The 11,655-nt window shown below is 43.6% G+C and overlaps 1 protein-coding gene across 1 annotated transcript in view; it reads right to left on the bottom strand.

Annotated features, from left to right (window-relative positions):
• The window catches only part of dachb (dachshund b), a gene marked incomplete at its 5' end in the record, with an annotated part of 71,032 nt that extends 59,674 nt beyond the window's left edge, over positions 1-11,358 (bottom strand). The window contains one exon of the mRNA XM_079185129.1: positions 10,664-11,358. Coding sequence (XP_079041255.1) covers positions 10,664-11,358 — 695 coding nt within the window. The remainder of the gene's footprint in view (positions 1-10,663) is intronic.
• Between the last annotated feature and the right edge of the window lie 297 nt (positions 11,359-11,655).

Here is an 11,655-nt window from a genome sequence, read left to right on the forward strand (position 1 = left end):
GTTTTAATTATTTGAAAAATAATCGTTTGAGAGTTATAACTGCTAAAAGTTCATTTATTTTTAGTAATTTAAATAATTCAATCTACCGTCTGGATTCACTCGGACTGCTCTTGTGAGGAAACTGAAGTAAAATAGAGAACGGGAACATTTAGTCTTGTAAACATATTTACCAAAGCAGACTTTCATGCCGTAAACTCATAATTAAAACCTGAGTTATCGAATGTCTCACAGCATGTGCTTTTATTGGTTCCACTGTGCTTTTATGTTGCAGTATGCGATCTTTACTGGCGCTTTAAGTTTACTTTAATCCTGCAGGCTATTCACGTGGTGTTCACATGTAGAGACTTCATGCAGAGGACTTCACTTTATCCGCTCAGGATGGAGACAGTTACAGCTTTTTAGTTTACGTTCTGTATTTCGTATTGTTTTAAGTCGTAATCTTACAACATTAAATGAGATGGATTGTTGTGTTAAAGCAGCAGGTTCTCCACAGCAACAGTAAATACAGAGTACAAATACATAGAATATACAAGAATACACTAAATATACCAAACTACAACTAGAATAGAAAACCTAGATATTATTGTCGTTTCTTGTGGATTCTTCTGCTTTTTGCTTCTAGGTCTTAAATTCTCTGTTTGAACTTCTACATTGCACATTCCTACAAGATAAGATGAAGAATTAGCTGATCGTTCATGAGGAAAAATGTTTTTAAAATAAATAAGAAAGACTTCCTGCTGGGAACCTGAAATACTCTGATGAGATGCTAAACGTCTCTCCTCCGTCTCTCCTCCCTCCTTTAAAAAGGTGGAGTGCAGTGATTTATTGGTGACACCATTACGTCAAACACAGAGGAGAGAAAAATAAGAAATAAAAAAGACGAAGCAGGTGAACAGAAAAATAGATGCAGGATTAAAAAAAATGTAAAAGTAAAAAAGTGGGAGAAAAGAAAAGCAAAAGACAAAAAAATGAAAACTAAGAGTTACAGTGACGAGAGCATGAACACCCACCACGTACACACACACACACACACACACACACACAGAGCGTGGAGGGTTTCTCTTTTTGACAGCGAAGCATGTATTGTTGCATTGTTTCCTTTGAGTAGAAAATTACAGTGGACCGGATCGCTTCAATGACAAGCTATCAAAACGACAGCATGTCTGCCCGCGCACACACACACACACACACACACACACACACACACACACACACACACACACACACACACACACACACACACACACACACACGTTTACATGCAAACACGTTTTACACGCATGCAGCAACTGAATGACAAGCTCATAGCTGTAAAAACAATGTTTTCAGATACTCAACAAAACTCTCTGAAGGAACAACAGACGCGTTCAGATGCTAATATACAGGTGCAGTACTAATACACACTGTGAGTACTCCGCTACCAGCAACAGTCCTGCATTCAAAACCCTACTGAAGGAAGAGAATGTTAGTGTCACTTAAATGTACTTAAAGTAAAAGTATTGAATGGGCAAAGTACAATATGTACCTCTGAGATGTAGTACAGTAAAAAGTACAATATGTACCTCTGAGATGTAGTACAGTAAAAAGTACAACATGTACCTCTGAGATGTAGTACAGTAAAAAGTACAATAGTTACCTCTGAGATGTAGTACAGTAAAAAGTACAACATGTACCTCTGAGATGTAGTACAGTAAAAAGTACAATAGTTACCTCTGAGATGTAGTACAGTAAAAAGTACAATATGTACCTCTGAGATGTAGTACAGTATGAAGTATATAGAGTATTTGAGTTACTCTCCACCTCTGATGTAAACTCTGAAAACATGAGTAGTTTTATTAAATTATAGATTCTTAAAACTCGCTGATGTCAACACAAAAACTCACTTTTTAAAGTACAGAAGTTTGAACTTTTTAAAGTCGTCTTTAAACACATTAAACTTCATCATGAAGACGAGTCACTTCCTCTCCATCGCTTCTTAAAACTCACAAACAAAAGATGAAACAAAACCAGTTTGGGAAAGTTAACACTCGACTGAAGCGCCGACACGTTTGTTTGCTCACACACACACACACACACACACACACACACACACACACACACACGGATGATGAGGAGAACGTCTTCCTCCATAAACGCCTCAGTCACTTTAACCACTGTTATTATTCTAATCATGATGACATGTTTTTAAATGGATTATTATACGTTTTCATTAATAACACGCTGTCTGGGAAGCACAGGCTGGTGACACACACACACACACACACACACACACACACACACTATGTGTGCAATAATAGCAACAAAAAAAAGGAGTTTTTCAGTTTTTAAGAAAAACACACAAACACACACATGACATGTTTTCACACTGCTAATCACAAATTACACCAAGTTAAAGTTTTTGTTAATAACACGCTGTCTGAAGTTTGTGCATGACGAGGACGCTGGTGGGCGACACACACACACACACACACACACACACACACACACACGTCATGTTCTTAATTGATTCCAGCTATAATTATTTTGTAACACACACACACACACACACACACACACACACACACACACGTCTGTACGTCGTGGCATTTCAAAAATGGGTGATAATGACATTTTCCTTCCTGTTTTTATTAATAACATGTTGTCTGTAGCACACACACACACACACACACACACATATCACCTGTCACACACACACCCCCCCCCCCCCCCCCCCCCCCGCTGCCCTCTCTTTACCCTCTCTCAGCTCCTCCTCTCTGTTCTCCTTTCATCTCCTCCTCCTCCTCTGACCTCCTCTTCTCTCTCTTTGATATCGTAGTCGGCCGATGCCGCTCGCTCTAAACTGTAAATCTGTCGCTCGCTACTCTTTTTGTGTCTCTCACACACACACACACACACACACACACACACACACACCTCTGACAGGCTGTCACAATAAATAGAGAGATAAGACCAGGTGGAAGAAGAAGAAGAGAGAGGGAGGAGAGGAGAGGAGAGAGAGAGAGGGGGGGAGGGTAAATGACAAGAAGATTGAATATAAGAAGGATGTGAGGGAGGGGAAAGAGGAGGAGAGAGGAAACAAGGAGATGAGAGGGAAAGATGAACAGACAGACAGAAGGGAGGAGGGAGGAGAATAAAACTTATGCTGGTAAACAAGAGGAGGAGGAGAGGAGGTAAGGATAGAAATGAGGAGACGAGGAGGTATGGACCAAAAGATGAAAGGGAGGTGGGATGGGATGGGGAGGAAGAAAGGAAAGGAGACATAGGTGACCAAGTATGAAAAAGGAGAGAGAAAGGAGGAGGAGCTGAAAGAAGAGAGGAAACAAGAGGAGAGGACAAGACGGTAAAGGAAATGATAGGAGAGAGGAAAGGAGGAGGAGACAGAATAGAGAAAACAAGGAGATGAGAAGGAAAGATGAACAGGTGGACAGAAAACGTAGGTAAACAAGAAGAGGTGAGGAGAAGGAGGAGAAGAGGAGAGAGAGGAGCAAGAGATGGAAGAGATGGAGGAGGAAAGCAGAGGAAACAAGAGGAGAGCACAAGAAAGGAAAGGAAACAAGGAAATGAGAGGGACCAAAATATGAAAGAGGAGAAGACAGAGGTAAGGAAACAAGGGAGGAAAGGATAAATAGAAGGACCAAAATATGTGAGGAGAGAAAGGAGCAGAGGGGAGGAAACGAGGAGGAGGTGAACATACAGAGATATGGGACGAGGAGGAGCAGGAAAGAGAAAAAAGGAGAGATGAAGGCAAGAGGGGAGGAAGGAGAGTTGAGTAGGAAAGGAAAGGGAGGAGGAGAGATTAAAGTGAACTAAAGAGATGTGAAAGAAGAGGAGGAGGTGAGAGGAGGAGCAGAGGAGAGGAGGGACGGAGGGATTACCTGGTGAACGAGAGGAAAAGCTGTTGTGACATTCTCTAATGTGATTTCTAAACCAATCTGCTAAGTGCACCTACGAGACTGTGTATGTGTGTGTGTGTGTGTGTGTGTGTGTGTGTGTGTGTGTGTGTGTGTGTGTTCACAGGCATCACATAATCTTGTTGCAGACAACACCCTCACTTCCTCCCTCACCTCCTCACCTCCTCACCTCCTCCCTCCCTCATCACTTGAGGTCTGTCCACACTAAGAAAGCTAAAGAAACGAGGTGAGAATATTAAACAAGTACAAATATGAAGTACTTTATACTTTACTCCACTACGTTCATCTGAGGACTTAGTTTAAACAAACTGTTATTATTATTATTATTATTATTACACATTTAGGGGTTTTATATTTTGTTTTTGTGTCAGTAGATTTCTCCTAAATTCATCACTACATAATGCCTCATTTGCATATTTAAACATAACACTTATAATAATAATCATCTTAACGTCAGTAATGAACTGGTGACGTTTCATGTTCATTATATTCACCTGTAGTGTCTCTTAATATATTCATAATAATCTAACGAACATTTTGATGATTCAACTTGTTTTACTTCTACTTGTAACAGAGTACTTTCACAGTGTGGTATTAGTACTCTCACTGAAGTATCTGAATACTTCTAGTTCTCTCGCTCTACTTTATTATTGTTAATGACTCTCGCCCGACTCCTTTTGAAGACTCGCTCTCTGAAAAGTTGAAGCCTTTGTGAAACATTATCTATTTCCCAACACACACACACACACACACACACACACACACACGTTGACCTGCCTCTCCCCTCTTGCTGTTTTGTTCAGACTGCACACACACACACACACACACACACACACACACACACACACACACACACACACACACACACACACACACACACACACACACGGGGGAGGGGGGAGGATCAGTTCTTCTCCGTGGTGACAGAGGGTCATATTTCTTACTTTGATCTTCACCTCTCTCTCTCTCTGTTTTCATCCGGAAAACACACACACAGAGGAGAGAGAGAGAGAGAGAGAGAGAGAGAGAGAGAGAGAATCTTTCTCTCGCCCCGGCTGGTTGGTGGGTCGGTAAGTGAAGCATGAAACCACCTCCTCTGCCCCTGAGAGAGAGAGACACACACACACACACACACACACACACACACACACACACACACACACACACACACACACACACACACACACAAAGCCACCAAGTGTGTGGATAGAGAACGTAATAAAATGGCAGCGATACTAGAAGTGCTGCTGTAGATGAGTGTTTAAATGTTTTATCAACCTTCAATTACACAACAACATCCAATGGTTCAAATTAAAGTTAAATTAGAATAAATAAAAGCAACAAACGAAACAAAAGCCTCATTGATATGGATTTAAGTAGTTTGGTTGCCTAAACCTAACTATGTAGTTGTGTTGCCTAAACCTAACTGCAATTTTGTTGCCTAAACCTAACTAAGTAGTTTAGTTGACTGAACCTAAGCAGTTTTGTTGACTAAAGCTAAGTAGTTATGTTGACTAAATCTAAGTAGTTATGTTGACTAAATCTAAGTCGTTATGTTGACTAAATCTAAGTAGTTTTGTTGACTAAAGCTAAGTAGTTATGTTGACTAAAGCTAAGTAGTTATGTTGACTAAATCTAAGTAGTTATGTTGACTAAATCTAAGTAGTTATGTTGACTGAATCTAAGTAGTTATGTTGACTAAAGCTAAGTAGTTATGTTGACTAAAGCTAAGTAGTTATGTTGACTGAATCTAAGTAGTTATGTTGACTGAATCTAAGTAGTTATGTTGACTGAACTTAAGTAGTTTTGTTGACTGAACTGTTGCGTTGCAGGACGTGAGAGTGAGAGTGTATTTTAATGCGATAGTACAATAAAAAAATATTTTGGCCCTAAAATAATACAAAATAATCAAGACAAAGTATCGCGATTGCAATATTGATAAAAGATAATTGTGTTTATAACTTTGACCAGAATCATCACTTCTGATCATTTAAAATCGTCGATCAATGACGAGCGTCTTCGCTGCAGAGCGGTGACCTCAGCTCCCAGCGCATTAACCTTTATCAATTAACCAGGAGCACAAAGCGGAGCTGAAACCAGACACACACACACACACACACACACCAGCAAAACAAACACAAACACAAATATCAGCAGGACGCACACAAACAATCCAATATGAACATACACACACACACACACACACAGATGTAACCTGAGCCAGTGTGACAACTGATAGCTCTGTTTGTGCATGCTAGACAATCACACACACACACACACACACACACACACACACCTCAGCCAGAAGGCAAAACTACTGACCGAGTGTGTGTCGGTGTGGGTGTGTGTTTTACAAACCACTGTGCTCCATTAACAGAACTTAATGCTCCATGTAAAAGAATGAAAAACACCAAATTGATGAAAGGAGTTCACGCTGAGTGTGTGTGAAGCCGCAATGCCTCGGCAAAACAAAACGACTTTGCTCCCCGCGTGTCGCAAACAATACGACCTCCATCATCGGTGTGTGGGTGTGTGTGTGTGTGTGTGTGTGTGTGTGTGGGCTCCAACAGCCTGCCGTGATAAGGGGAGCCCAGAATAACACTCTCGACATCAGCAACCCTCCCTCCTGTCACTCACTATCGATTCACACCCACACACACACACACACACACACACACACACTTGCAGACAAAACCACGGAGGTGACAAGAAAGCAGAATCTTCCTCCCAAAACAAAATCATCTGCAGAACAAACCTGTCTGCATGAATATTCATTTTTACACTCAAGGAAACCATGTTTATTTGAACTTCTAGAGGTACTTTGGAATGCTGCAGGAGGTATGTGGGACTATTTTTCAAATGGCAAAATATATATGTATTAGTCATGCATGATTACTAAAATATAGAAATTATATAAGTAGTGCAATAAAGAATGTAAATAGGAGTTGGATAAACCACATTTTTACAGTCAATATTCCGCTTTTCAATGCAACAAACATGTATTCTTTCTACCCCAAAAACACGTTTTGCAGCACGTCAGCTGGGTTTGGGACTGGTTTGATTGACAGCTGGTTCAGCCAATCACCTGCCACGTATTTTTACTACCACTTTTTCGACACTACCTTTTAAAATATCCTACAAAATAAAAGCATCCCAATGAGAGAGAAGGAAGTGATTATCCACCCGTCTGAGACCTCGCCGACACCTTTAGCCCCCCCGGCCAATCACGATCACTTGGCGCAGTGATTGGTCGAGAGGAGAGAAGGGTTCTCTCTGCAACCCAGTGTAACGTCATGACGGCCTGCGAGGAGACGCTGATAGCGCGTCGTTATCACCATAAAGACTCTTGGCTTTGGACGCAGTACAACGCCCAAATACTCGAGCACCAAATGTGGATTAAATCCGCCGCTGAAAATAGTCCCAGCGTCGTTCGGTCAGAAGTTGGTGCTATAAACTACACGTCTGTAATCTCGGTCGTCTAAACATCTACGAGAGACAAACATGGAAAGAGATCTTCAGGGAATTAGTTCCATTTGGGTTTTAACTTTCACGTCAGTTAGTATTAGTCGTGTTTCATGTCGTGCTTCACACCAAGAAAACATACACATGTATCAGAGAATATGCCAATAACAGCAACATTGTTTCCATAATCCGTTTAGTGCATCAACTCGTTTTGGACGAGCTAAAAAAAAACACTTCAAACCAGCGTAAAAAAAGCAAGTGAGTGAGTTTGATACAATGTTGCCGTTTCCATGGAGCTTCTATTACACGATACTTCATAATGTGCATTAAAAATATGAGAATATAGAAGTTCAAACGTCACTCTTTATTTCTACATGAATTAATAAAGTTGTGTCGTCACCTCCGGATAAACGTAGAGAAATAAAGAATAACTGAGATCTTCTTCTTCATCGCAAATAATAATATTTAAGGACGTGTTCACATTGTGCAGCACAGAGAAGTACGTTTACTCAACTAATGCGAGTAGTTCAGAGGGAAATGTTGTACTTTTTACTGCACAACATGCACCTGACAGCTGGAGTCACTTTACAGATTCATACTTTATGATCAGTTTATAAAATATGACAGTTAATGCTATATATTTATATAATATAACTCTCTGAAAGGGATCCAAGAAGTACTTTAAGTGCATTTTGCTGTTTGTACTTCGACTCTGAAGTATTCTTTCACATTTGTGTTGTTTCTATTAAAGCTAAAAAGAAAAGAAAGCTTTGAAAGAGCAGACGCTGAAGAGCACTTTACATTTAAAAATGATTTTAATAAGTTCACATAGAGAGGAATATTGAGCTAAACGTCCTCCGTTTACACAAAGAAACACAAACGCACACATTCGGTTACCGAGAAGACAAAGTATGCAGGACACCAGTGGGAGGTTTCTCCTTTTTTAAAGCATTTAATGTTTCCTTTCTTTTCCCAGAGAGGTACGTAGAGAGAGGGAGGGAGGGTGAGGGAGGGAGCGAGAGAGAGAGAGTGAGGCATTAGAGGAATGCCAATATGATTGGAGGCAGAGAGGAGTGTGTGTTCGCTGTGCGTTCAACAACAATAGCTCTCCAGCCGTGTTGTTCCAATGCACATCCACATGATCCGTTATCGGCCCCGACACGCACCGCTGGGGGAGAGCGAGGGAGACGGACGGAGTGATTGAGACGAAGAGACAGAGACGGGGGGGGGGGGGGGGGGGGGGGGGGGGGGGGGGGGGGGGGGGGGGGGGGGGGGGGGGGGGAGGACACACGAAGAAGGGGGAGACAATTAAAGACAGAAATACTCTGCTTGATAGGGGTGAGAGATGAGGAGGTGGGGGGAGAAAGTGGGTGATAAAAAGAGACAAAAATAGCGATAGAAATACTCTGCAAGAACAGGGAGGTGACTTCAAGCTTAATAAACTGTGTGTGTGTGTGTGTGTGTGTGTGTGTGTGTGTGTGTGTGTGTGTGTGTGTGTGTGTGTGTGTTGTGTGTGTGTGTGGTCAGCTAAAAAAAAAACAGAGGTCACCCTCCAACAATCCAGTGACTCCACAGCAACACAAAACACTGTTAATAATCAGCCGATGCTGAACAACCATCACTCGCGAATGCGTCCAGTGTGTCTCCCCCCCCCCCCCCCCCCCCCCCCCCCCCACTCCTCCCCCCATGTGAAATTCCAGGACTTCTTATTTTTCGAGGAGCTTCCAGAAATAAGTCGGAGCTCTAAACATGTTTTTTTCTCCTCCTCTAGTTTGTGTTGAAGCTGTTTTTGTTTCCCAGGATGGAAACAGTAACGACACATGTCGGAGCAGTAAGAGTATTGATGTACAGCAGGAGGGGGGGGGGGGGGGGGTTCCTGTTTGCATTGTACCCGTTAATGTACAGACAACCATCACTGTGTGACTGTGACACTGAAGGAAACTTTAAACGACTTCTGTTAAGCTCAGAGGACGACATGTTGACCTCTCAGGTCAGTCCAGGCTGACGGGTTTCTGAGCTCCAGTTCAACATTTCAAAGCTAACATTTGCAAGATAAACAGGGTTCAGGGTTTCGTTTGTGCTGCACAGGTATAAGGTCTCACCTGGAAGTGTGGTTTCACAGTGAAGCGACGTGTTGAAGAACAGAGCGTTTGGGTTCAGAGGAGTTCATCTCGTTAACGCTTCGGTCCTCAACGAGTCACGTTTGTGTTTTTAGAGCGCGTTTCAAAATGGTTGCACGGGACACGACTTTAGAGATTTAATCTGATGGGACGGTTTAACGGAAACGGTGAGAAGAAGCAGGTACAGTACACACACACACACACACACACACACACACACACACGACCATCATCAGGTATTAAAAACACGTCTGTTTACACATAAACACACATTAAAGCTGTATTTTCTGTTCCAACGAACACACTCTCAATCTCACACACACATTAACGCTTACGTAAACACACACACACACACACACACACTGACTGGTGAGGTATAAAGTAATGGATAATGAGAAATGAGAAGCTTTTCCATCAACAGAGTCAACTGGAAAAAGTGTGTTTGCTCTCTGTATATTGTTTTTACTGAAACAAGTGTCTGCACATTTAGCAGCACACACACACACACACACACACACACACACACACAAACACACACACACGCACACACACTTCCATCAGGCAAAGTCGATACAGTAAAAGCATCGTTTTCAACACCGAAGCAGAAATAAGTAACAACACTGTTGACAGGAACAGGAAGTCAGTTTGAAGAACGAGCCAAAGAGTCAATAATTATGTTTTTTAAAGGATGTCTTGTAAAAGTCTCTGAGTGCAGACATTAATAACAGAATTACAGGAATATACTGTATGTGATCAACTGAGATTCGTGAGGAAGGTCTGAGAGATATTAGAGGAAAGTAAATCTCCAATAAGGATTCATATTTCTGCTATATTATTATTTATTTATTATTAAGTGCTTATAGAGATATAATAAGAAAATGCGACACATCGCCTCCACAAATAGAGTAAAACAAGTAGAAGTTGTCTTTAGTCTCTAACACAGCTGAAGTAGGAATATTACAGAAACATTTAGAGGATTTAGAGCCACGTGTAGCGGACATCTCGACCAAATATAAGAAAGAGAAAAGTGCAAAGAGACGCTTCGTTGTGAGATTGGAATGTATCCGAAGTCAGTTGTTTCGCTCCGAACACACCGGGAAGCTGTTGAGTAAAGTGGAAATCTTACAGATAATAAAGAAAAACAATAAAGTGACTGAAGTATGGACCGACCTGGCGCTGGTGCAGTCCTGGTACAGGATCTCGAAGTCCTTCCTGGAGATGAGCTTGCAGCGGTTCACGCCGGGCTGGATGGCGCCGAGCCCCCGCAGGACGCGCACCTGCTCCACGGTGCACACCACCGGCGCGATGTCCAGCCTCTTGAGCTTGGTGTAGACGGTGTGCAGCCCGCCCACCAGGTGCTTCAGGAAGAGGTCGAACACCTGCGGCAGGCAGATGAGCTCCTGGCCGTCCACGCCGAAGCTGGCCACCTTCACTCCGTGCACCTCCACCAGCTTGCACTCGCTGCAGAGACCCGGGCTGGCGGAGGTCTGCGCCATACCGGGGGAGCCGGGGGTCAGACCGGTCGCGTTCAGCGAGCCGAGCCCGCCGAGGGGACCCAGAGCGGCGGCGGCGCAGCCCCGGTCGTGTCCGGAGGCGGCGGCGCCGCCGTTGCCCAAACCGGCCAGCGCGCCCCCTGGTCCGGGCAGGAAAGCGCTGAGCATGCTGCTGGTGAGCCGCGGTGACGGGGACAGGGAGTGCGAGTGGGAATGGGAGTGAGCGTGGGAGTTGGTGTGGCCCGGGCTGGAGGTGCCGGTGGAGCTGACGGAGGTGTGGAGCGCGTCCGGCGCAGAGCGGTAGAGCGCGGCCGGAGTCGGGGCGCCCGAGCCCGGCGGCGAGAGCAGCGGAGGGGAGCCGGGGAGCGACATGGAGCTGAGGCGAGTTCTGTCTCCCCCTCTCTCACTCACACACTTCTTCTCTCGCTTTCCAGTTGAGGGGAAGAAGAAGAAGAAAATAAAGCCCTCGTGCGTGTTTTTCGGCTTGTTTTCCTGTCACTTTTTCTCCTCTTCCTGATTTTCCTCCGGTTCTTCTCTCACTCTCGTTATCCGCGCGTGGAAGAGCGGACTGTCCGGTCTGTGCGTAAAAGCTACTGGATCAGACTCCAGGTCAGCCCCCCCCACCCCGTCCAGGCCCCGCCCCCTTCAATCATGACTGACAGCTGGCTG

This window comes from Pholis gunnellus (genome assembly GCF_910591455.1).
Source record: "Pholis gunnellus genome assembly, chromosome: 23".
Classification (NCBI taxonomy): Eukaryota; Metazoa; Chordata; class Actinopteri; order Perciformes; family Pholidae; genus Pholis; species Pholis gunnellus.